The 27789-nt window shown below is 39.8% G+C and overlaps 1 protein-coding gene across 5 annotated transcripts in view; it reads right to left on the bottom strand.

Annotated features, from left to right (window-relative positions):
- The window catches only part of rbks (ribokinase), a 155834-nt gene that overhangs the window by 90557 nt on the left and 37488 nt on the right, over positions 1-27789 (bottom strand). For 4 of the 5 annotated variants that reach the window (XM_072247261.1, XM_072247278.1, XM_072247270.1 and 1 more), the window contains exon 2: positions 143-275. In XM_072247261.1, the coding sequence (XP_072103362.1) occupies positions 143-275 (133 nt within the window). Of the gene's footprint in view, positions 1-142; positions 276-14106; positions 14258-27789 lie in introns of those variants that run through there. The other variant, XM_072247284.1, reaches the window with a different exon arrangement.

Below are 27789 nucleotides of genomic sequence, written 5' to 3'. Positions count from 1 at the left end.
TTTTTGACATTGTGCAAAACCAGCAACATTCTTTGCATTGGTTATGCAATAACTAGTTTAGATTACTGAACTATTATTATCTCCTGGTCCTAGCTTCCAAATCAAACATATGAAGTTACTTTATAAGTGTATTTGGTGTTACCTTGCACACCATTGCCGCTTTGGCTCCAAGTCGTGCTGCCTGGATACACTGGTTAGCTCCTTTCCCTCCAAATCCAATAAAAAATTTGCAGCCATGGATGGTTTCCCCAGCTTTAGGCAAACGTGGAGCAAAACTATTAAAAAAGAATAAAAAAATTTGAAGTTCAAAAAATATAAACTAATTTTGATCCAAACTTTGCTTCTTAAGTTCCTGCATCCACACCAGGGTCATTTTATAACTAACATGTCAATATTCTGGTTTGTCAGAGGCTCATCATAATGAAGTCTGTAAGAGTAATTCAAAAATACAATGTTTCAGGTGTCCTGACAGCAGAAAGTCATTATTTCTCTATCTTTTTCCTACTCCCCAGCCTCTACAAGTGATTTAAATAACACATATAACATCATAGCTATAAACATAAAAACAGACAAATGTATTTTCATTTAAACTATCTTTTCAAATCTCAACCTACTTGTTTAGATTTTCCTGATAGAATTTAAAGAAAACTTACTCATGAACCTTAAAAGTTCACATAAGAATTAGGTGTGTATGTGTGAGTGTGTGAGAGAGAGAGAGAGAGAGAGAGAGAGAGAGAGAGAGAGAGAGAGAGAGTGTGAGTGTGAGTGAGACTGAGAGAGAGTGTGAGTGTGAGTGTGAGAGAGAAAGTGTGAGTGAGTATGTGTGTGTGTGTATGTGTGAGTGAGTGTGTGTGTGTATGTGTGAGTGAGTGTGTGTGTGTGTGTGTGCGTGTGTGTGTCTGTCTGTCTGTCTTTATCTTTCTGATGATTTGGGTTGAAAACTGGCATTGGCACTGTAAGGAGAGAACAGTTTTGAAGATATTGCAGAAGTATCCTTGAAATGAAGAAATCAGTGTAGTAAATTTTACAAAATAAAAGTTTATTCAAATACAGCCTTGCCCATTTCAGCATGCCACAGTTACTGTAAATTGTCACAAAGGTTAAGTCAAAATAAAGTTCACACGCAATCTAGAGTGTTATTGAATCCTCTGGTTTCAAATTGGACAGTGATTGGACAGTGAGCAAGACTTTCGCCTGGTTCAGGGAAGTGGCCTGCGTGTAAACATATTGAGGATCAGGTTTATTATCACTGACATATGTCATGAAATCTGTTGTTCTGCAGCAACAGTACAGGATAATACATAAAAGTTATTGTAAGAATATATAAGAACAATAACTTGAACAAAAAGAAATCAAAGTAGTGAGGTCGTGTTCATGGACCATTCAGAAATCTGATGGCGGAGGGGAAGACGTGTTTCTAAAGTATGCACCTTCAGGCTTTTGAACCGCCTCATTGTTGAAAACAACGTACTGTATAGTGAGGGTGCTTCATGACGGATGCTGCCTTCTATGGTGGGGAGACTAGTGCCCACGATGGAGCTGGCTGAGCTTACAACCTTCTGCAGGTTTTGCTTCCATACCGTGACACTGTTCGTTCAAATAATAGAAAAACACAGTGGAATAACAAGATAGTTTTTGTTCTAAACTTGGTTTGAATCTCAAGGATAATATTGTGAAGGTGGAGTACAACAGCTCAATGTGAAATACATATTACATAACTTCTAAGTGCAGGGGATGAATTGAATCTTTTTTTATGCAGTAACATTATTACGCAAAATAAACCCATCTGATAATAAGGAAATTTCTAGCAACATTCTGATCCATGAAAATTGTTGTGGAGTCCTTAATCCTTTACATAAAGAACAGTGAACCCTGGTACGTTTTATTTTTGATAAAGGTACGTGCCTGTCCAGTATTATAATATCCAGTATTAATTCAGTGGTATTTAATTGTAATATAATCATTCTGCAAGTGTTGATTGCCAATCTGTTTCTGTGCTGCAGAAGGGCTGGGCACTTACTATCAAACACATCTATATAGGGAGAAATATAATGAATATTTTTAAATTTAGAAATTACAACACAAATATTTGGTCTAAACAGTTCATGTAGTTTTGATACCATATTATCTTCTGAGGCAGTCTCAAGACTGAGCGTGGTTTGCTTCCACCTTGGCTCTGTGCGCTCCAAAGTGACTATTGAGATTAATGCAGGAACCGCAGATCTTTCAACATTTGGGGCAGGTGGATGGGTAGTTTGAGGTAGTCCACCCCTTTTACCACTTTGGCAAGGCTTCTGTGTGATCCCAATATACAAGATGACCTACAGGCTCACAATATTTTTCTTCTCCACTCCATGGGCCTGAGGTTCCCAGGCTTCAGTGAAGATGCTGCATTTATTTGAACGTATAGTTCAACTATTCTGACATCACGGTCAAGAAAAACTCACCTGCTCCTGTACTTCCTCAGGAGCTAATGAAATTTGGCATGTCCCCTTTGACCCTCACCAACCTTTATAGATGCAGCATACAAAACATCCCATCTGCATGCATCTTGGCTTGTTGTGGCAATTGCTCTGCCCATGACGGCAAGAAACCAGAGTTGTGGATACAACTCAGCACATCATGGAAACCAGCCTCCATTCCATGGATTCTTGTCTACACTTACCACTACCTTGGTAAAGCAACAGTGTAATCAAAAATCCCACTCATGTGAGACATTCACTCCTCCCCAATCTCCCACTGGGCGTAGCATATAAAAGCCGAAAAGCATGTACGACCGGGCTCACAGGCAATTTCTATCTGACTGTTATAAGACTACTGAATGGTTTCTTAGTATTATGAGATGGACTCTTGATCTCACAATCTACATCACTGTGACAGCACTACACTTTGTTCTGCAACACTTTCATCTGTTTTACCTCAATGCAGTTATAATGAATTGATCTGTATGGACAGAATGCAAGACAAGTTTTCCACAGTACAAGTGACAATATAAACCATTTTACTAACTTTAGTTTACATCAATAAATCATACTGTACCTCAACCAAATGAATTAGGATAAACTATTCCTTTCTCTATCATGTTCGACTTTTCATTAAATGCAGCCAAACTATTCATTTTAGGTAAGAGTTTTTATGTGCCAAATAGTTCATCAAGTATAGAACATTTTCCTGGATTCCATAATAGATTTATCAGAAAATATCCAAATATTATGGTCCCTGACTTAGATTTGGATTTGGATTAAAAGGAAAGACAACAACTGGGCTGCAAGATGAAGACAGGAAGTTATGGAACCGAGGGGGGTGTATCTGGGATACCATGTAGCACCGTTGAGCCCTTTGGAGATGTCGCAGGCTTATCAACGAAACGTCAAAGGAAGAGGGTGCCCATCTGATGACCCTGATGAGGTACCTACCCTACTTGTCACCACTCCAAGCCCACTGCCAACATCGAGAGTGCCAACTTATCATAGAGATTGAAACATCAAGTCCTATTAGCTCTACTCTACAAATCTACTCTCCATCTGGAGCCATCCACTCTACATCGATTCTATCACTATCAGTCACTTTCGAAGGTCATCCCTGAGCTTCATCCCTTTGACTGAAAGGAGTATGAATCTGAACATATACAATGATCTTGTATTTTCTGTGCATGTAAGAGGTTGAAAATTACAGGGAACTTCTTTTCGACAGAGAATTTAAATAAAGCAAAAAAAATTGTTCCCTATGTTCTACTAGTACTAAGGATTGGTCAACACAAAAGGACATGGTATTTAATTGCAGCTATTATGTTTTCAGGTCTGAGACCCTTTGTCTAAACTAAGAAAGTGAGAAAACCAGATTGTTTTCAGTAACAGAGAAGGTGGTAGATTGATGGGTGAAACAAAGGGAATATCTTTAATTAGGTGAAACTAAATAACCTAGTAGAGTGTTGCAGCTGGAAACACATTGCACTTCGGTTGTAGTGAGGACCAGACTTCAAGCCATGAGCTTGCTTGTGCGGTAGACTAGGAGGGGAGTCGCTGGAGGCAGTATGGTATGGTATACATGCTGCATTGGGGTTGGCCTCTCTCATTGTTGCTGCTCTCCGGTGTTCGCTTGGTGGAAGACAAGCTGGATTGTATGAATGCTTGCAGACTGTTCTCTTCTTGCCGACAAACCTGAGCACCATCAATTTATAGGTCATTTCACTCAGAAACTTGGTCTATATAGATATTTTTGTGTGACTGTTTGCTGCCATCAGATTTATTTATTTTGTTGATTGAGATGCAATGTGGACTAGGACCTTTGGCTCTTCAATCTGTACTGCCCAGCAACACCACCGCCCCCCCCCCCAACCGATTTACCCCTAGGCTAATCAAGGATCAAGGGACAGTTTATAATGACCAATTAACCTATAGACTGGTATGTTCAAAGTTCAAAGTAAATTTAATATCTAAGTACAGGTACATATACGTCACCATATACAACTTCGAGAGTCATTTTCTTGTAGGCATACTCAATAAATCTAAGAACCATAATAGAATCAATAAAAGACCACGCCCAACAGGGCAGACAAATAACCAATGTGCGAAAGACAGCAAACTGTGCAATTATAAAAGAGAGAGACAAAAAGCAATAAATCTTGAGACCATGAGATGAAGAGTCCATATGTTGTGGGAACAGTTCAACGATGGGACAAGTGGAACTGAATGAAGTAATCCCCACTGGTTCAAGAGCCTGACGGTTGAGGCATCATAACTGTCCCTGAACCTACTAGTGAGAGTCCTGAGGCCACTCTACCCTCTTCCTGATGGCAGCAGTGAGAAGACAGCAAGACCTGGGTGGCGGGGACCCCTGATGACGATGCTTCTTTCTTGCCACAGCACCCCATGTGGATGTGCTAAATGGTGGGGAGGGCTTTACCCATGATGGACTGGGATGTATCCAGTATCTTTTGTAGGATTTTCTGTTCAAGGGCATTGGTGTTTCCATACCAGACTGTGATGCAACCAGTCAATACACTCTCCACCACACACATGTAGAAGTTTGTCCATGTCATGTCAAACCTTTACAAGCTTCTAAGGAATGTGGGAGGAAACCGGAGCACCTGGAGAAAGTCCTTGCAATTCCACTGGGAGGACATATAGACTCCTTATAGGTGATGCCAGAATTGAACTCTGAGCTCTAACTCCCTGAGCTTTAATAGCATCTTGCTTACTGCTACATTACCGTGGCGCCCTTGTGTGCGCTTTTAGTGCCTTGTGTGTGCATGACTGTTGGTATTGTGTCTTGCACCTTGGTCCTGGAGGAACACTGTTTCATTTGGCTGTATTCATGAGTATCTACCTGGAATCACAGAGTGGCTTCTGTGCTGGAAGCTGGTTGTGAATTACAGGAGGAATGGAGACAGGCTAACCCCTATTGATATCAATGGATCTGGAGTTGGGAGGGTGAACAGCTTCAAGTTCCTTGACATACACATCACCGAGAATCTCACGTGGTCTGTACATATCGGAAGTGTGGTGAAAAAAGCCCAACAGAGCCTCTTTCACCTCAGACAGTTGAAGAAGTTTGGTATGGATCCCTAAATCCTAAGGACTTTCTGCAGGGGCACAATTCAGAGCATCCTGTCTGGCTGCGTCATTACCTGGTATGTAAACTGTAAACTTCTCTCAAAAGTCGGTCTCTGCAGAAAGTGGTGCAGACAGCCCAATGCATCTGTAGATGTGAACTTCCCACTATTCAGAACATTTACAGAGACAGGTGTGTAAAAAGGGCCCGAAGGATCATTGGGGACTCGAGTCACCCCAAACTGTTCCAGCTGCTACTATTTGGGAAACGGTACTACAGCATAAAAGCCAGGACCAATAGGCTCCGGGACAACTTCTTCCACCAGGCCATCAGATTGCTTAAGTCATGCTGATCCAACTGTATTCCTATGCTATATTGACAGTCCTGTTGTACATACTATTTATTATAAATTGCACATTTAGATGGAGACGGGACGTAAAGATTTTTACGCCTCATATATGTGAAGGATGTAAGTAATAAAGTGAATTCATTTTAACTGTGATTTTTCTCCTTCCGTCAATTCCAGAAGAAGTGGAGAGAATAAAAGTCTCTCTCCGGTGCACTTATTGATCTCACCAAAGCATTTGACCTGGTTAGCAGAGAGGGGTTCTTTCAGAGCCTCTCTAAGGTAGGCTGCTCACCAAGATGACCAAGCACGATCAAATCCTTCCACAACAACATGAATGACAGCTCTTTGGAACCCTTTGACACAAGCAGCAGTATTAAAAAGGCTATGTTCTCTCCCCAGTGCTCTTCGAGATCTTCTTTGTCCTTCTCCTGAGGCATGCATTTCACACTGCAACAAAGGGAATCTACTTCTACGCTAGATCAGAGGGCAGCCTTTTTAACTTCGTCTGCCTACGAGACAAAACCAAAGTTGTGCAATCATCAAACTGTTAGCTGACGATGCAGCAATTCTGCCCATACTCCACAGCACTTCCACAGCTTGATGGGTCGTTTCTCCAAGGTCTACAAGGAATTTGGTCTGACTATGAGTCTGAAAAAGATAAACCAATTGGTACAAGACATGGAGGCAACCTCCAGTCATTACCATTGGTATCTACAAACTGGATGTTGTCTATCAGTTCACAGTCCTGGGGTCTATCATCAGTGACAACCTCTCCTTGGATGCAAAAATCAACAAGCACATTGGTAGGCTGCAACAACTTTTGCTTGCCTCATCATACGAGTCTTGGAGAACTCCAAACTCTCAGTCAAAACAAATATGGCAGTGTACAATGCTTATGTTACCTGCACATTACTGTATTGCAGCGCAACCTCGACAACATACACTAACCAGTACAGAAAGGTCAACGTCTTTGATTTAAGGTGCCATCATCATATCTTGGAGAAAACAGAGTACCTATTGCAGAAGTTCTCCCTTGTGCCGGCCTCCCTTGTTTGTATACCCTGCTCAGGTAACATAGGCTTTTCTTGCTCGTCCACATCTGCCCCATGCATGATGGCTGCATCCCGAAAGACATCCTCTATGGCAGCGATTCCCATCCTGGGGTCTATAGACCCCTTGCTTAATGATATTGTTTCATGGCATACAAAAGGCTGGGAACTCCTGCTCTACGGTGAGCTGGCTTCAAGCAAGAGAACTGCTGGCCATCCGCAATTGTTTACAAGAATGCTTGCAAGTGGGACATGAAGGCACTGGACATCACACTGTGTCCTGGGAGGAACTTATAGCTGATCATACCAGGTGGAGAAGCACCCTGGAACAACAACTTTGGTCAAGTAAGGAAAAAAATTCCTGAAAGCAGCAGAAAACAGACAGGCCCATAGAAAGGAACACTACAGCTCCAGCAGAGCTGAGACCACGTATAGATGTGATCTTTGCGACAGAGACTGTCACTCTTGCATTGGTCTCATCAGCCACAGACACTGTTACAGCAACAATGTAGGTAGCTAGGGCGCAACATCCATGGTTGACCTCTACTAACGGAGAGTTGCCATTCATGCGTATTCATGTATGGTTGAATGATAATCAACCTTGAACTTAAACTTTATCTGTATAATGCATTGTTAATCACAAGGTTACAACCCATGACAAACTTTATTCATTAAAAAAGAAAAATTAAGCCAAAATCATGACAGAGATGTCCTGTTCTAATATAGGCAGAAAGAAAGAGCAACTTACTAAGGAAGTAGAATTTGATCGCCAGTCTAGAAGGCTGCAGAAGGCCCAGATGGAAGATAAGGTCATAGACCACAGAAGCAAACTTTTCAGCCCAATTGGTACAAGTTGACCAAGATTCACACATAAACTAATGATGTTTTTTAAGCTTATGTTGGGTTTCACAATTACTCAAAAGGATACAGAGAGATATGTCAGAGTGGGAGTGAAAATGGGATGAAGAATTAAAGTGAATATCTTTTTCCTCTAATTGGAAATGAACTTGCTTTCTCTCTATAAGACAGGGGAGCAGAATTAAGCCATTTGGCTTATCGAGTCTGCTTCACCATTTGATTATGGCTTATCTATCCCATTCTCCCGCCTTCTCCCTGTAACCCTTAATGCTTTTACTGATCAAGAACCTATAAACCTCTGCCTTAAATCCACCCAGTGGCTTGGCTTCCACAGTCATCTGTGGCACAGATTCACCACCCTCTGCCTGAAGAAATTTTTCTTCAGTCTGTTCTAAAAGATGTCCTTCTATTTTGAGGCTGTGCTCTCATATCATAGACTCGCCTACTATTCAAAACATCCACTCGGAAGGAAGCAATGAGATGAATCTCACATTCTTCTAAAGATCCAGACACAGAGCCATCAAACACTCCTCATATGTTAACCCTTTGATTTCCAAGATCATTTTAATAAACCTCCTGTAGACTCTCTCCAATGCCAGGATATCTTCCCTTAGATTCTTCTTCTTCTTCCTCATCACGTGCCTTACGCGTTACACGCTTGGGCGATCATGACTTTCCACATGCAGCGTCAATAATATCTCGCACACTTAGATCTGTTAATTCTTTCACGGTGTCCATATATTTTCTTCTTTGCCTTTCTCTTCCGCGCTTCCCAGGCATATGGCCTTGTAATGTAAGGCATTCTATTTCTCCCTTTCTGATGACATGGCCCAGGAATTTAAGTTTCCTCTCATTTAATGTTCTCATTAAAGATCTTTTTGTATGGGCACATTGGAGTACTGTCTCATTAGTTACCCTATCTCTATGTGATATTTTCAGCATTCTTCTAAGAAACCACATTTCTGTTGCTTCTAAGTTTCTTTGGAGTTCTGGTGTTATAGTCCATGTTTCGGAAGCATACAGCAAGATTGACCAGATGTAACATTTTAGTAGCCTAAGCCTTGTTGTCATAGAAATGTGTCTGCTGGTAAAAATGAGTTTCATTTTTTGGAAGTTGGTTTTGGCAGTGGCAATTCTTTTTATTTTTACTTCACTTCTAGCATCTTGTGATGTAAAGCTACCCCTCCCTTAGATACAGGGTCCAAAACTGTTCATGACTGTTCTGTACTGGTCTGAGCAATGCATTATAAAGCCTCAGCATCACATCCTTGCTTTTATATTCTAGTCCTCTTGAAATGAATGCTAACATTGCATTTGTCTTCCTTACCACCAACTCAAAATTACAAGCTAACATTTAGGGAATTTTGCATGAAGACACCCAAATCCCCTTACACCTCCAATTTCTGAATTTACTCCCATTTAGAAAACAGTCTATTTATTTATCTCTTCTACCAAAGTGCATGACCATACACTTCGCAACATTATAATTCATCTGCCACTTCTTTGCTCATTCTTGCAATCTGTCCAGGACATTCTGCAGACATCCTACTTCCTCAATACTACCTGCCCTCCACCTGTCTCTATACTATCCACACATTTGGCCACAAGACCATCACTTCCATCATACAGATCATCAATATATTATGTGAAAAGTAGTAAACCCAACACCAACCCATGTAGAACACTACTAGTTACCGGTAGACAACCAAAAACTTATTCCCGCTCCTTGCCTTCTGCCAGGCAGCCAAAATTCTATCCATACTACTACATTTCCTATAATACAATGGGCTCCTGTTTTGTTCAGTAAGCTTCACTTTATGGCACCTTGTCAAAGGCCTTCAGAAAATCAAGTAAACAACATCCACTGACTCTCCTTTGTCTATCCTGTCTGATGTTTCCTCAAAAAATTTCAACAGGTTTGGCAGGCAAGATTTTCCCTTATGGAAATCATGCTGACTTTGCCCTATTTTATTATGTACCCCAAGTATCCCAAAACCTCATTCTTAATAATGGATTCTAACATCTTACCAACCACTAATTCTGGCTAACTTGCCTATAATTTCCTGTCTTTTGTCTCTTCCCTTCTTAAAGGATGGAGTGACACCTGCAATTTTTCACTCCTCTGGAACCATTCCAGAATCTAGTGATCTTTGAAAGATCTCTACTAACACCTGTACAATCTCCTTAGCTACCTCTTTCAGAAACTTGTGTGTAGTCCATCTTGTCCAAGTGACTTATCTACTTTCAGACCTTTCAGTTTTCCAAGTACATTCTCCTTCGTAATAGGAATTATACTCACTTCTGCCCATTGACATTTTCAAGTTTCTGGCATACTGCTGGTGTCTTCCACAGTGAGGACTGACACAAAATACTTACTCAGTTCATTTGCCATTTCTCTTTTCCCTATCACTACCCCTCCAGCATCATTTTCCAGCAGTGCAAAATCCACGCTCACCTCTCTTTTACTCTTTAGATATCTGAAAAAGCTTTAGGCATCCTCTTTTATATCATTGGCTAGCTTACCTTCATATTTCATCTTTTCTCTCCTTATTACTTTTAGTGTCTTCTGTTGGTTTTTAAAATATTCCCAATTCTCCAGCATCTCACTCTATTTCTGCTATATTGTGTGCCCCCTCTTTTTCTTTTTTGCTGTGTTTGACTTCTCTTGTCATCCACAGTTACCTCATTCTCTCTTCAGATTGCTTCACTTTCTTCGGGTTGAACTGATTCCGCATCTTCAGAATTACTCTCAGAAACTCCAGACATTGTTCCTCTGCCATCATCCCTCCTAGTGGCTCCTTCTGATCAACTTTGACTAGTTCAATTCTCACGCCTCTCTGTAGTTACCTTTACTCAATTGTGATACTGCTACATCCGATCCCAGTATAGCTTCTCCCTTTCAAATTGCAGGGTGAATTTTATCACTGTTTCCTAAGGGTTCCTTAAACTCCCTAATCACATCTGTTTCATTACACAATCCCAAATCCAGAATTACTCTTTCCCTAGTGGACTCAGCCACAAGCTGATCTACAAAGCCGCTTTTCAGGCATTCTGTAAATTCTTTCTCTTGGGATCCAGTACCAACCTGATTTTCCAAACCTACTTGCATATTGAAATCTTCTATGACCATCATAACATTGCTCTATTTACATGCCTTTTCTATCTCCAATTGTTACCGTTCAGAGGTGTGTAAAAAAATCCCATCAGGGTCTTTTTAATCCTTACAGTTTCTTAACTCTACCAATAACGATTCTACATCTTCTGATCCTGTCTCTTCTTGCTAAGGAATGTGATACAAGTTTATAAAATAGAGTAGATGATCAGAATCTTTTTTTTTTGTCAAATCTTAGAGGACATGCATTTAAGAGGAAGAAAATGGGGTAAGCTTTTTTTTAAACAGATCAAATGTAGGGTATAGTCTACCAGGCGGAGTGGTGGAAACATATACAATAATAATGTTTAAGAGGCTTTTACATAGAGACATGAATACTCAGGGAATGAAGGAATGTAATCACGTACAGGCAGGAGAGAAATAGTTCAATTTGGCAGCATGTTTAGGGTAAACATTGTGGTCCAAGAGGACTGTTCCTGTGTTGTGTAGCTCTATGTTTGATAAGATTTCTTTTTTCTTGGCAACAGAGCCATCCTACCACCTCTGCCCATCTGCCTTTTTAGATAGTATGTTTATCCATGGATGTTTAGCTGTGATCTTCTTTCAACTTCATCTCTGCAATTTTCCACATCATTCCTGCCAATTTCTAGCTGTGTTATAAGCTCACCTACCTTATTTTGCATACTGTGTGAATTTAAATATAACACTTTCAGTCCAGTATTCAGCATCCTTCTACTGAATTTTGTCTCCATGTTGTCTGAAGTTAAATTCCTATCCCTTTCTAAATTCTGTTTTTTTTTATTCTGGAGACTTAAATAACCTCTCCTACTTTCCCCTTCCCTTTTATTTTATCCATACTTTTCCAAGCTGTTGATCCACTTCCTTATTATCTAGTTTAAAGCTCTATTCACATCTCTTGTCCCAGCATGGTTCAGGTGGCGTCTGTCGCATCGGAACAGTTCCTTCCTTTCCTCAAACTGGTACCAGTGTCCCACTTCAAACTCACTTCTCCCACACAATATTAGAGCCATGCATTTTAACTCTCTGATCTCATTAACCCCTTGTGCCAATGTACAAGGATGATTACTTTTTTTGTTCTGCATTTTAATTTAGTCCATGGTTGCTCAAATTCCCTCAGCAGAGCTTTATTCCTTCTTCTTCTTATGCTGTTGATACCCACATGAGCCTTGACATCTAAATCTTTCCCCTCCCATTCCAAATTCCACTGCAGGTCAGATTTCTCTCCTCCACCTCACTTTTGAATGGCTACTCAAATGATGGTGCCACATTTCAGTTGCTTATCCTTTCTACAGCTTCCACTCCCATCCTTACAGTGAGCAAGACTATCAAACCTGGTTCCCATTCCTGACAGATTCTCATACCTAAAAAAGGAAATTGTTTTTCTTTCCTCAGGCAGCAAATGATCTGCTGAGTATTTCTCACATCTGCAGCTGTCAGACTTTTGCATTACTGGAGTCATTAATTGCATATAGTACAAAATGACTGGGAGAAGCTGATCTGGCTCAAACAAAAAGAGAGGTTCGACACAATCTTTCTATGGTTAGCAATTTGATTTTTTTTTAAACACAGCAGTCAAAAAACAATGGTTTCAAGTGCGTTCAAAAGGAAGTATTGTATAGTTGCAAGTAACAGTTCATTAAGTTCTATCCAAAACCACTCTCAGCCAAAGTTCTTTTATAATGCAGAATTTTGGTTGCAACCGCAGCTCAGGATCTTTTCATTACAAAATGAAATCCACTATTTTATTGTTTCTTTTCCATATCTCCATTAGTCTTCCTATTTTTCAGACCCCCCCCCCATGACTGTATTCTCCATGTGATTTTCTCATTGCACCCTCTGTTGTTCTTCCATCTTTTAAGAATGACACAATTGTTGTCAACCATATATCTACTGCAGAGTTGATAACATCAAAATCTCAGTTACTCAGCTTTAAAAACAAATTCCAGTTAAAGAATAGTGCTAAGTATTTCACAAACTGAGTCCCGTCATCAACTGCAGTCTATATTATGTTGCTTAGTCACAGTTCAAAGCATCTACGTTGACTTTTTTACATGTGCATATATATCACAATATTAAATTACAAATATATTTTCTGAATTGCATCAGACCACAAATTGCATACTTGTCAGATTTTTCCTTAAAACTGCAGATTAAGGATTCAAATCTAATTTAATGTAAATCAAGATTTCCAACGTCTACATGAGTACTGCTTTCATTGTTCAAGCAAATATTTTGGGTTTTATTTTTGGCAATAAGAAAATTAGTTTGGGTGAAAAATGTGCTGACATTACCAATGCAGATGTTGAGGAAAATAAAGTAATATTATTCAACATTGGCTTGGTAGATTTCAGAAAGCGTTATGTGGTTTTTCTCTGGTTGGCTTCTCTCTAAGCAGGTTCTGGCTAATGAGAGGGGGAGCTGGAGAGTGCAGCCTAGAATTCCACCGCTCCCAGAAAGTATCAAAAGGGTATTTGCACAAGTGCAAGAAGACTGGAATATGAAGGCAGGGAGGTACTGCTGAGATATTGTAAGGCATTGGCCGGACCACATTTGGGATATTGTGAGCCATTTTGGGCCCCATACACACGAAAAGACGTGCTGGCCCTAGAAAGGGTCCAGAGGTGGTTCACAAGAACAATCCTAGGAATAAAAAGCTTAATGTTAGAGGAGCATTTGATGTCCCTGACTTGTCCTTGATGGAGTTCATAAAGATGAAGGGAAGGAGAATCTCACTGAAACCTACTGAAAGGCTTGAATAGAATGAGCATGGAGAATATGTTTCTGTCAGTAGGAAAGTCTGGGATCTGACAGCATAGCCTAAATATAAAGGGGCATCCCTTCAGAACTGAGATGGAGGAATTTCTTCAGCCAGAGGCTATTGAATCTGAGGAATTCATTGCCACAGAGGGCTGTGGAGGCAAAGACACTGGGTGTACTTTAGGCAAAGATTGATTACTTCTTTTTTATTTGTAATGGGGTTAAAGGTTATGGGGAGATGGTGGGAGAATGGGCTTGGAAAAAATATCAGCTATGAATGAAGCCATGATGGAAGAAACTCAACAAGACAAATAGCCTAATTCTGCTCCTGTGTCGCATGAACTAAAACAATCTAGCTACAAAACTGCAAGGGCACACAGCAGTACAGCTAGTCAGGAATGGCTTACAGCTCCAGTAACCCAAGTTCAATCTTGACCTCCATGAACGTCTGCATGAAGTTTGCACATTCCTCCAGTATCCTAGTGGGATTCCTGTGAGTGGTCCCAAAGATATGCTGATTGGTCTGTTTATCCACTGTAACTTGCTCCAAGTTTAAGTGGATGGTATAATCTGAAGAGGAGAGTTAATGAAAATAGTTATAAAACAGTCAAACAGGGGAACAAGCCCATAATGTTTTTGCCAACCATAATGCTAAATTAAACTAATCCCATTGCCTGCACATAGTCTATCTGCCTCTTAAACATCACTATCATATGTGCTTCCATTACCTCCCCTGGTGGTGCTTTCCAGGTACCTACCACTGTGTAAAAAAATGTGTCCCATACTTATCTTTTATAATTTTCCTTCTCCCCTTAAGTCTATGCCTTCCTAGGAACAAAGACTTTGACCATCTATACCTCTCATATTCTTATGAACTTTTAACAGGCCCCTCCTCAGTCTCTGATGGTCTGAAGAAACAATGCAAGTTTGTCCAACCTTCCCTTATACCTAACTTCCTATCCAGGAAATGTGCTGATGGAACATTTATGTACCTCCTCCAAAGCTTTCCTATCCTTTCTGTAATGTGATTGCCAGAATGTACACGTACTCCAATATTAGCCAAACCAAAGCTTAATACAGTTCTAACATGACTTCTCGACGTTTATACTCAACGCCCCAACTCATTACAGGGGCAGGGGAGTCCCAGGAGACAAGAGAGGAATGAGTCAGAAACAGACTCATGCAGAAAGCAGAAAGCGGGTGGGGCTAAAGTGGAAGCAGGAAAGATGAGACTGGTGGTGAGATCATGGTGAAGAAGGTAGAAATGATGGAGGTGGCATACTGGATGTGGAGACTAGTAGGGTGAAAGATGAGGAATTTAGGGAACTCCTTTGCTGTTCTATCTGGGGAGAAAATGTGATTGGTTGGTCCCTGCGTGGAAATGAAGGTAATATGTGCGATGGCTTCATCAACTATGGCAGAGAGACAGCCATATTTCCAGAAAGAGGAGGACATTTCAGAAGTATTGAAGAAGGCAGCTGTATCTCGAGAACAGATGTGGCTGGAACAATCAAGTTGAGAAAAAGGGGTAGCATCCTTACAGGAGGCAGGGTGAGAGAGGTATAGATGAGTCACTGGGTTTATAGAAGATGACAGTAATGAAGCACGTCTCCTGAAATGGAGACATTAATACCCAGGTATCTCCTTAAAGCAAGATCAAGGTGTATATGAGCGCAGGGTGGAAGTTGGTTGAATGCTGATGAAATGGATGAGTTCTGCAGAAGTGTAGAAAGCAGCACTGATGCACATGTTGGTGTAGTGTAAAAAAAAGTTAATATGGGTGGTTAAAATTTTAAACATTGGATTCACTGGGAAACTGATAATAATCTAAAAGTGAAAATGGTGTTGGGTGTCATCTGGAAAATCTAGCCTGGCACCAAAATCCTAAACATGCTGGATTACTGAAATTTTACTATATAAATATAATGCATATCAGTCAAAAAAAATCAGATTACCAGCAAGGTTGAAAGTTGTGGATCTCCAGAATCTGCTGATTGACTCTTCCTTAATTAATGGAGTAGGAATTACTATTAAAGACAACACTTAACACCCACTCCAGACTCTCTTAGGAAGGTGGTGGAGAACACCATTTGGAACCACAGTCATTCTTACTGAAGTTAACATTATACAGGCTTCTGTGATTTGGGCCCAATTACAAGGGAACAGCTGCAATACATATCCATGTCAAGACACTAGAGGTGAACTTACAGTAGACCAAGTTTCAAATTTTCCTGCGGCAGCCAGCAAATTTGCTATCATTCCTGAAGAGATAGCCAATCTTGCATGATTTAGACAATGCAGTTCCAAACAGTTTTTGGAAATGGGATTGCCTCAAGAGATGGCAACTTCTCAGGCAAGATCTGTATATGTTTATATACAGTATATGCGAACCAACATGTATGCCCACCGACATGTAGTGAGCATTAATACCCAGACAGCATAACTGGTCTCCAAAAATCTTGCAAATAGATCAAGACCTGCTCCGAAACCTGTGTGGTAGTTGGTGTGCAAAAGATAGTCCATATTAAAAGAAACACACAAAGAGCTTTCACTCCTCAGTGTAAAGTTTGGGATCTGGAATGCTAAAATGCTGATATCCCCAGCAACCACAGACCTAAAATGCTGCTTGGCTAAAGTTGCTTAGGAGCATAAATGATTTGACATCACTGTGGCAAGTGAGGCACCACAAGCAAGAGATGACCATTTTTGAGAAAAACACAGGACACATCTTCTTCTGGAGAGTTAAGCCAGAGTAAGGATACCTTTCTTCAGAGTTAGCCTCACTATCAAGAATGAGCTAGTCCAGCACCTCGGCAGAAGAATTTATGACACTGGGGCTAGCATCAGGATGGTATTGAGAACTTCAAGGTTATGTTTTGGGTATACACAACAGCCAGTTTGAGTGGCAAAGGAATGCATTCTCTTACAAATTATCCACACTGATTTTCAGGCACCTCCTGCTCCATGTAGCAGCTTGAAGTTCTCAAATGAAAGCAAGTTAACCTCCACATCAAAGAATCACTTAAGAACAAATATAGGTTTGTCTGAGTATGATAGTTGCAATAGGATGAATTACAATTCTGCAGCATCATATGAATGCTCAAATTTTGCACTGTTAATTCTTCATCTGCCTATTTAATCTGAACTAGTATTTTATAAGATGAAGAAAAAGAAGTTCACAGTCATAAGGACTTCATCTCCAGGAAGACTAAACAGCAATTATACCTCAAAATATTGTCAGGCAGCAACACACAAAAAGCTGGAGGAACTCAGCAGGTCAAACAGCGTCTATGGAGAGAGCTGGATGATCGACTTTTCAGGTCAAGACTCTTAATCTGGACAATCTAGCTGAAGGGTCTTGACCTGAAACATGGACTGTGCTGCTTCTGGTGATGTACATAAAATGTATTCTGTGTAGAAGACTTCAAGGATTTCAAAAGGTTTAGCACTTCTTCAAAACGTTATTCAAGTACTGAATCATCATTTGATGGACAGTTATCGATGGTATGGTGCCCTGAGATGCAGAATCAATGGAGGCTTCCAAGGCCAGTGCTTACTGATAATATGCCATTATGGCACTATCATCCTTGCAAAGTCTCAGCAGTGTGAAGGAACAGAAGGATCTTTGGGTGTAAGTCCACAGATCTCTCAGAGTTGATAGAGTTAAGTAGGCATACGGTGTGTTGGCCTTCATTAATCAGGGGACAGAGGTAGTGGTGCAGTTCTATAGAAATCTGGTTAGAACGCACTTGAAGTATTGCATTCAGTTCTGGGCATTTCATTATACGAAAGATTTACAACTTTAGAGAGCATGCAGAGGAGATTTACCAGAATGCTGTCTGAATTAGAGAGCATGTCTCATGAGTAAAGGTTAAGTGAGCTAGGACTTTTCTCTTTGGAGAGAAAGAGAATGAAAGGAGACTTGATAGAAGTGTATAAGATGATAACAGGCATAGACAGAGTGGACCAGCCTGTACTTTTTTCCCCAAGGCAGAAATGACTAATATGAGAGGGCACAACTTTAAGGAGATTGGAGGAAAGTATGGAAGGATTGTCAGAGGAAGGATTTTTTTAAATTGCAGAGCATTGGGTGTGTGGAATGCACTGCAAGGGGTGGTGATGGAGGCAGATACATTAGGAACATTTAAGAGATAGGACATGGATGAAAGAAAAATGGAGGGCTATGTGTAAGGAAAGAGTTTGATAGATCTTGGAATAGGTTAAAAGGTTGGCACAATATCATGGGCTGAAGGGTCTGTACTATTCTATGTTCTGTTACAGTTCTTTGAGGAAGTAACAAGCAGGGTGGACAAAGGAGAGGCAGAGAATGTCATTTACTTGGATTTTCAGAAGGTGTTTGATAAGGTGCCACACGTGATGCTGCTTAACAAGATAAAATCCTATGGCGTTACAGGAAAGATATCGGCATACATAGTGGAATGGCTGACAGGCAAGAAGCAGTGAATGGTAATAAAAGGGGCCTTTTCTGGTTGGCTGCTGGTGACTAGTGGTGTTCCTCAGCAGGGTTCGTAATAGGACCGCTGCTTCCCACATTGTTTTTCAATGATTTAGATAATAGGATTGATGGCTTTGTGGCAAAGTTTGCGGATGATACAAAGATAGATGGAGGGGTAGATAGTGCTGAGGAAGCAATGCGATTGCAGCAGAACTTTAACAAATTGGAAGAATGGTCAAAAAAGTGGTAGATGGAATATAGTGTTGGGAAATGTATGATAATGCATTTTGGTAAAAGGAACAATAGTGTGGACTATTATCTAAATGAGGAGAAGGCTCTTACATCAGAGGCGCAGAGGCACTTAGGAATCTTTGTACAAGACTCTCAGAAGGTTAATTTACAGGTTGAGTCTCTGGTAAAGAAGGCAAATGCAATGTTGGCATTTATTTCAAGGGGAATAGACTATAAAAACAAGAAGATAATGCTGAGGTTTTATAAGACACTAGTCAGGCTGCACTTGGAGTATCATCAACAGTTTAGGGCCCATATCTCAGAAAGGATGTGTAGTCATTGGAGAGAGTCCGGAGGAGGTTCATGAGGATGATTCCTGGAATGAAGGGGCTAACATATGAGTAGCGTTTGGCAGCTTTGGGCCTGTACTCATTGGAATTTAGAACAATGCGGTGGGATCTCATTGAAACCTACCAAATGTTGAAAGGACTAGATAGTGTGGATGTGGAGAGGATGTTTCCTATGGTGGGGGTATCCAGAACTAGTGAGCACAGCCTCAAAATTGAGGGGTGACCCTTTAGTACAGAGGTAAGGAGGGATTTTTTTAAGCCAGAAAGTAGCAAATCTGTGGAATGCTCTGCCACAGACTGCAGTGGAGGCCAAGTCTGTGCATATATTTAAGGCGAAAATTGTTCAGGCAAGGCATCAAAGGATATGGTGAGAAGGCAAGTGTATGGGGTTGAGTGGCATCTGGGATCAGCCATGATGGAATGGCAGCGCAGACTCGATGGGCTGGTTCTGCTTTTATGTCTTATGGTCTTCTATATTTTATGCCTATCCTGCCAGTGGCACAGGATATACTCAGGTGTTATGATGAAGAAGTCTGGGATGCTGGCCGAAAACCATATCAGATTATTGTTTGATTAGCCAGTAGGATGGGATGTGCAGCTTTGGGGATGTCACCAGCTGCTGGTGAAAAATATTTTGCTGTGTTGACGGGGCTAAAATATACCTTTCTTACATTATAATCAAAAACACAGTTGAGTAGTTCCAATTTATGCACATTTTCAACCATCAAACTCCCTGCTTCAGAGTCTCATTTTTTCAGGTGGTAAATCATTGACATAACTTTTTAAATACTATTCTATCATATTTGCTCCTTCCCTTCCTCTCATTTTTCTCGGATACTTAATTTTTTCCAATTCTTTCTCAATGCTTAATGGCTTAGGAAATGCTTGGCTGGTTGCTCTGATATCTCAGATGCCTCTTGCTTCATTTTTGCCATGATATTATCACCTCACTCTTCCAGTAAAAGTTGGTACAAAAATATTTGAGGTGAAGTTTGCAAAAATTAAAGTTAAGCTGCAAAACTTGCCACAAGAGCAAAAAAAAACTTTTCATTAAAACTTTTACTGAGATGTCTAATGCTAACTTCAGAAAAAGCTATCAGGAACTGAGAGTTGATCATTTTGCAAGTAAACAAACTTCAATGGAAATCATATAAGTATGCAGTGTCCATTTACAAAGTGTCATTTTTAATCACCTTTTCACTTTCATAATCAAAGAGTCATACAGTATGGAAATAGGTCATTCAGCCCAAATGATCAAAGCTGATCAGGATTTTCATCTAAGCTAGTCCCATTTGCCCTTGTCTGGTCCATATCCATATAATTGCCCAAGTACATTTTAAATGTTTAAATAATTATAGATTGGAAAGCTGTACCATGTTCCACGGTATAAGGGAGTCCTGCAAATTTGTTTACAGTTTAATTTGGCCATCCTCATCTCACTAAAACTTGGACTGCTTAACTGTTTATTCATTCTTATATGGTAGAAAATTGATTCGCACTAAATATGAACAGGCTATTGTTAAAATTCAGAGGAAATAGCTCACAGGTTTACAGGAAACATCCAGGGCAACATCGTCAATTTCAATAAATTCCTGGGTTTTACTGAAACTGAAGAGGAAACAGTAAAAATAATAAAGAAAATAAATTAGCCAATCTTTATGCTTTCTTCCCCTTTGTAGATTAACAGGACATATTCCATTAATCATTAATGAATCATCTTCCTGATCCCATGCAATCAGTTGAAAACATGGTACATGTAACAAAATTGTAATAAGATGTTAACAAACAAAATATTTCACAAGAACAAGTCTACCTGCTGAGCCTGCTTCCCTACACAGTGGACAAACTCTCATAAAGCCAAATTCTTATTCCTAACAGGTTATTAGTCCTGACAAAGGGTCTCGGCCTGAAACGTCGACTGCGCCTCTTCCTAGAGATGCTGCCTGGCCTGCTGCGTTCACCGGCAACTTTTATGTGTGTTGCTAAGATTAACTGAATTATTTTCAGTGACACTTTCATGCTGGGGAGTCTCTCATCTAAATGTTATTGCTGATATTCAAGAGCCAATTCTAGAAAGAAAATATATTTTGTCAATCAGCCAAAAGAGAGGTAAACATCATAAATTGTCTAATGCCCATCATGGTTTACTTTCCCCATCAATACATTGGATACACATGTGCCCAATAGAGACTACTAAAATTCTATGAATACAACATTTTACAAATAATTTCAAGAATTTTTGAAATTCTTCACAAAAGATGTGCTGCACCAGACAAAACTCCATGAGAATCAACTTGTCTGCACTGGAGTGCATTCTCTGAATTTTTTAAATTAAAAAAACTGGATAAGACCAAGAATGCTGTCTTATTCTTCTGATGAGAGATTCCAAGAACCACCAAACTCTGTTGCAAAACTTCATACCTCCATGTATCTTTTCATCAACAATATTATTAATGGAGCAGATGATTACAGGTGTTTTTATTGGGATTGCAAGACTCTGTTAGACATAGGTAATATAGAATACTGCAAGGCTCATCATTGGACCAATGGCAGGGCAGCTGTGTTGCCTCAGTTGTAGTGAGGACTAGGCCTTGACCACAGAGTCACCTTGGATATCACAGCCTGTTACAGCCGCCTGGGTGACAGCAAGATCCTCTGCTGAGTACGCTGGAATTATGCTGGGTTGCAAGGTGGCACCGCCTGTTGATGCTGCCCTTCAGTGTTCACTCAGTGGAAGAAGAACCGAACCAGGACAATCTACAGTCAAGCCACTCAGGGACTTGGGCTACATATTTTTTTCTTTGTGATTGTATGTTTTTTCTGAAATTGTAACCATATATGCTATTTGTGCCATCTGGTATTTGCAGTGCACTCTGTGCTGTTGGTAATGCCTTTCACGCCTTGGCTCCTGAAGAACGTGTTTGGTTTGGCTATGTTCATGCACGGTTGGATGATAATTAAACTTGAACTTAAGCTTGATTTTCAAAGTTTGAAAATGTCTGTTAAGGAAACCTTGTGCTTCTGCGAAGGTTTCATGATTAAGTAGATCCTGACAATCTTGGCCATGGGAAGCAAAAATGTGCAAATTTTTATGATTTTACCAAAATATATGAGTTCAGTCTTCAGACAAATAATACTGTAATAGTTTACTGGGTACCACAGTAGCACAGTGGTTAGTGTGATGCTATTACAGCTTGGGAAGTTGGAGCTCACAGGTCAATTCCAACGTCATCTGTAAGGAGTCTGTATATCCTCCCCATGAAATGTATGGGTGTTCTCCAGGTGCTCAGGTTTCCTCCTGAAGTCCAAATATGTACTGGTTGTAGGTTAATTGGTCATTGTAAATTGTCCCTGATTATAGGGGGTTGCTGGACAGCGCAGCTCGAAAAGGGCCAAGAGGGCTTATTTCATGCTGTATCTCAAAATAAATAAATTAAATACTATTTAAGAGCCAAATTTTGCAATGACTCTCACAACTGAAAAGAACTACAGAAAATAAAACTTTTTAACAAGAAAAAAGTAATTGGAATCAAACATTTTGCATCTATTGCAAATTTAAGTAAAATAAATGAAAGTCTGAGATGCAGATGAGAATGATATTCGGAGAACCAATCAGCAGGTGAGGCAACATACCAAAGGTGAAAGCAGAGTTAATGTTTCAAATCAATATCTTCTATTCTCCACATGTACTATTTCACTTGCTAATGGTTGGCAGCATTTTCAGATTTTTATCTTAACTTCCAACTTGTGAAGTGTTTTCTTCCCTTTTATTTTTCAAGTTATGTTTGTTTTAATACTTCTGATTTAGTTTCAATTGAGCATCTTAAAAACAGCTCTCACTAGAAAGCATGGAAAGATAAAGACTATGAAAGAAAAAATCAATATTGAGGTAAAATTGGTGTCACATTCTAGATACTGATCAGTTCCAAATAACAACAACTATTTTGTTTCTGTTGCTTCTAAATATGGTCATCAATTTGCAAAGACTGAGACTACACAAAGAATTACTCATAAAAAAGAACAATGATTAAAATCTGAAACTAATTACTCAGACTACATATTGTTAGTTGTGTAGTTGAGACTAGGCTTCCTGACCACACAGAGGATTATTTAACACATCTTAATAATGGACAATTTATTGACAAAGATGACAACAAAAAATATATTTCAACCATACTTAAATGTTCTGGGTTCTCAAAGTTGTTTATGTGGGGAGGGCTTATTGTCAGAATACAAAGGTTACATCAGATGACAGCAAGTAACACGAAAAATTTAAAATGATTAAAATAATTTCACAACAATTACACCAGTTATACAATTACATATTAAGGCTGCAGCTTCAAACAGACCAGATTGAATCCAAGTAGGAGAGTGAGCAGCCAAATGTCGTGATCAATGTCCGTACCAATGACATGGGTACGAGGGGTGACGAGGTCCTGTAAAGTGAGTTCAGGGAGTTAGGTGCTAACTTAAAAGACAAAACCTCCAGAGTTGTGATCTCAGGATTGCTACCCATGCCATGTGCTAGTGAAACTAGAAACAGAAGGATCAAACAGTTTAACACATGGCTAAGGAGATAGTGCAGGACGGAAGGCTTCAGAATTTTGGATTGTTGAACTCTTCCAGGGAAGGTGGGATCTATACAAAAAGGACAGTTTGCACCTGAACTGGAAGGGGACTAATATCCTAGTGGGAAGGCTTGCTAGTGCTGCACAAGGCAAGGGTTTAAACTAGAGTTGCAAAGGATGGGAATCAGGGCACCAGAACAGATAGTGGAATGGTTGTGAAGAAAGATGTTAAGCCTGCATACAAAGTCAGGAATCAAAAGGTTAAGCATGGTGCTACTAATGTTCTGAGCTGCGTATGTTTCAATGCAAGGAGTATTGTAGGAAAGGTGAATGAGCTTAGACCATGAATCAACACATGGAATTATGACATTGTAGCCATTTGTGAGACTTGACTGCAGGAGGGACAAGACTGGCAGCTCGATACTCCGGGGTTTCGTTGTTTTAGATGTGATTGAGTGGGAAGGAGCAGTGGTGTTACGACTCAGGGAAAATGTCATAGCAGTGCTCTGTCAGGACAGACTGGAGAGCTCGTCTCATGAGGCTTTAATGGGTAGCACTGAAGAATAAGAAAGGCATGACCACATTAATGGGATTTTATTGTAGACCACACATTATAGACGAACAAATTTGTAGAGAGATTGCAGATTGTTGCAAGAAACATCAGGTTGTGATAGTAGATGATTTTAGCTTTCCACATATTAACTGAAACTCCTATACTGTAAAAGAGCAGGATGGGAAAAAGTTTGTCATGTGTGTTCCGGAAAATTTCCTTAATCAGTACATGAAGTCCAAGTAGAGAGAATGCAATACTAGATCTCCTATTAGGGAATGAAACAGGGCGGGTGACAGAAGCATGTGTAGGGGAACACTTGCACCTAGTGATCATAATACTATTAGTTTCAAAGTAATTATGGAAAAAGATACGTCAGGTCCTTGAATTGAGATTCTAAATTGAAGAAATGCCAATTTTGATGGCATTAGAAAGAATCTGGCAAGAGTGGATTGGATATGCTTGTTTTCTGGCAAAGGTATATTGATAAGTGGGATAGAGAGTACAGAGTTCGTATGTTCCTGTCAGAATAAAAAGCAAGGATAACAGGTTTAGGAAACCTTGGTCTTCGAGAGATATTGAGGTCCTGGCTAACAAAAAGAAGGATGTGCATAGTAGGTATAGGCATGTAGGAACAAATGAGGTACTTAAGGAGTATAAGAAATACAAGAGAACACTAGAGAAGGAAATTAGGAGGGCTAAAAGAAACATAGAAAATAGGTGCAGGCCCTTCGAAGACATGAGGTTGCTCTAGCAGACAAGGTGGAGAAGAATCCTAAGGGCTTCTATAGATATTGTGCTGCAGGTTTTCGATATTTCTAACTTGAACACTCTCTCCACTTCTATGAGGGTTGGTTTGTGTTCCCTTGTCTTACCCTTACTGAAGTCCAGAATCGTCTCTTTGACCTTGCTGACATTGAGTGCAAGGCTCTTGCTGTGACACCACTCAACTAACTGGTTGATGAAGGAAAGGCAGTGGATAAACTTTAACAAGGCCTTCAATAAGGTCGCACATGGACGGTTGGTCAAGAAGGTTTAGTCGCTTGGCATTCAAGATGTAGTAATAAATTGCATTAGATGTTGGTTTTGTGGGAAAAGCCAAAGAGTGATAGTAGATGGTTGCCTCCCTGACTGAAGGCCTGTGACTAGTGGAGTGCCACAGGTATCAGTTCTGGATCTGTTGGTGTTAGTCATCTATGATCTGGATGATAACGTGGTAAAACTGGTTCAGCAAATTTGTGGATGACACCAAAATTGAGGGGGTAGTGGACAACAAGGAAGACTATCAGAGCTTGCAGCGGGATCTGGACCTGCTGGAAAAATGGGCTGAAAATGGCAGATGGAATTTAATGCAGACAAGTGTTGCACTTTGAGAGGACCTACCAGGGGAGGTCTTGCACAGTGAACGGTAGAGCACTGAGGAATGTGGTTGAACAGAGAGATCTGGGAATACACATTCATAATTAGAAGAAAGTGGCTTCACAGGTAGATTGGGTCATAAAGAATGCTTTTGGCACACAGGCCTTCATAAATCAATGTATTGAGTACAGAGTCCTGGGTATGACTCTAAACTGCAGCTGATGATGAGGCTCCGATTGGGGACTTTCAGAGCTTTGGGGAAAGTGGAGTTACCCCTTAGTCATTCATTGCTCCCAGGGTCGCTCTGACCCGGAACGGTAGCACCTGCAAGGGTTCCTGTTCAGGATACGAGCGAAGGCCAACGGCAGATCCGGCAGGTTCAGTAACTGAACTTATAACAGAGAAGGCGGATGAGCCACGACCTCAAATGTCAACAGCTACAGTATAGGCGGGCGTAAATTTGGGAAAAGAAATGGCGATTTCTTTAGTTTGTCCAACGGTAGGCAATAGCAAACCACCATTGCAATTTGCTAAAAAAACCATAACAAAACTCACAACATGTATCACACAACAACAGCATCAAGAGGATCTTCAAGACAACTCTGAAGATGTTTCGCTCGGTAGGGTTGATTCTGGCCAGCAGGGGATCCCCGACCGTCATCAAGCTACTGCTCATAAAGTTCAAGTAACACAAAAGAAAATTATTGCCACTTGGAATGTAAGAACCCTATACCAAACAGGAAGATTGAACAATGTGATAAATGAAATGGAAGGACTAAAGATCAACATCATGGGAATTAGCGAAGTTCATTGGATAGGTGCTGCTGGAACATGTCAGATTAGAAATAAAACAATAGTTTATTCTTGTGGAACATCCCATACTGATGAAGTAGGAATTCTCATGGATGAAAACATGGCAAAAAGTGCTTTAGGACATTGGGCAATATCAGAAAGAATGCTCCTTGTTAGATTCAGAGGACAACCATCTGATTTAGCAGTTATACAGGTATATGCACCAACAACAGATGAAACAAATGAAAATATAGTTAAATTCTATGAAGAGCTTAAACAAGCAAAGAATGGATGCAAATCTCAAGATATTGTTATTGTCATGGGAGATCTAAGTGCTAAAGTAGGACAAGGTGCTTATGGAAATACCAGAGGAAAATTTGGCCTAGGGGAAAGAAATGAAAGAGGTGAGAAATGGATAGAATGGTGCAAAATGAATAATCAGGTCATTATGAATACCTATTTTAAAAACCATCCAAGATACTTGTGGACCTGGAAAAGTCCACGTGATAACACTAGAAATCAAATTGACTTATTACGATAAACGAAAGATTTAGAAACTCAAGTGACTCAATGCAAAACATATCCCGGTGCAGACTATAATAGTGACCATAACCCAGTAGTGTGTCATGTAAAAGTTAAACTTAAAAAACTAAAGAAGCAAATACCTGAACAATCTCTTGACTGCTTACAATTAATTAAAGAAGAAAACTTAAGACAAAAATTTACAATTGAAGTTATGAATAGATTTCAAAGTCTGGAAATTGAATCTGTTGAAGATGATAGCAATCATGTAGAAATGAAATTTAACTCTCTAAAGGATGCCTTGGTAGAATCAGCAAAGTCAGTGATTCCTAAAAAAGAAAAAAGCACAAAGAATAAATGGATGACAGGATGAAATCAAAAATCTAATGGAAGAAGAGATGGAAGAAAGCAAATCCTATAGAATATATATCCTTAGATAAAAAAGTTAAAAGCTTATGACAAAAAGCCAAAGAAGAATGGTTAAACCAGGAATGTGAGCAAATAGAAAGAATCCCTATTACTGATCCAAAAAAGTTACATCAACAAATCAAGAATATCACTGGTAAAAAGCTGCTCTGTTCTTCAGGCAGATGTTTGAAAGCAAAGGACGGTACCATTATCATGAAAAAAGATGAGATTATGAACAGATGGACTGAGTATATTCAGGAATTGTTTGAAGACGATCAAGGCGAAAAACCAGAAATTAAGAAAAACATTGAAGGTCCAAGTATTTTAAAATCTGAAGTTCGTAATGCAATAAATAAATGAAGAAAGGAAAGGCAGCAGGTCCTGATGAATTAGTAATAGAACAAATTATTGCCCTTGAAGATTATGGAATTGAAAAACTTACTGATTTAATCAATGATATTTATGAGACTGGAATAATACCAGAAGAGATGAAAAAATCAGTATTTATCACTCTTCCTAAGAAAGCTGGAGCAATAGAATGTGAATTACATAGGACCATAAGTTTAATGAGTCATATCACCAAGATACTTCTAAGAATTTTGATGACAAGATCTAAAAGTAAGATACAAGCTGAAATAGGCAAAGAACAATGTGGTTTTGTGAAAGACAAAGGTACAAGAAACGCCATATTGATGTTAAGGATACTACCAGAACGAGCTATTCAAGTGCAAAAAGATTTGTTTGTTTGTTTTATCGACTACACAAAAGCATTTGATAAAGTGAAGCACGATAAGTTATTTGAAATATTACAGAAAACTCTAGATCTAGATTCAAAAGACCTCCGCCTAATCAGA

The sequence above is a fragment of the Mobula birostris genome, chromosome 2 (genome assembly GCF_030028105.1).
Source record: "Mobula birostris isolate sMobBir1 chromosome 2, sMobBir1.hap1, whole genome shotgun sequence".
Classification (NCBI taxonomy): domain Eukaryota; kingdom Metazoa; phylum Chordata; class Chondrichthyes; order Myliobatiformes; family Myliobatidae; genus Mobula; species Mobula birostris.
This window is presented reverse-complemented; position numbering and strand designations above follow the sequence as displayed.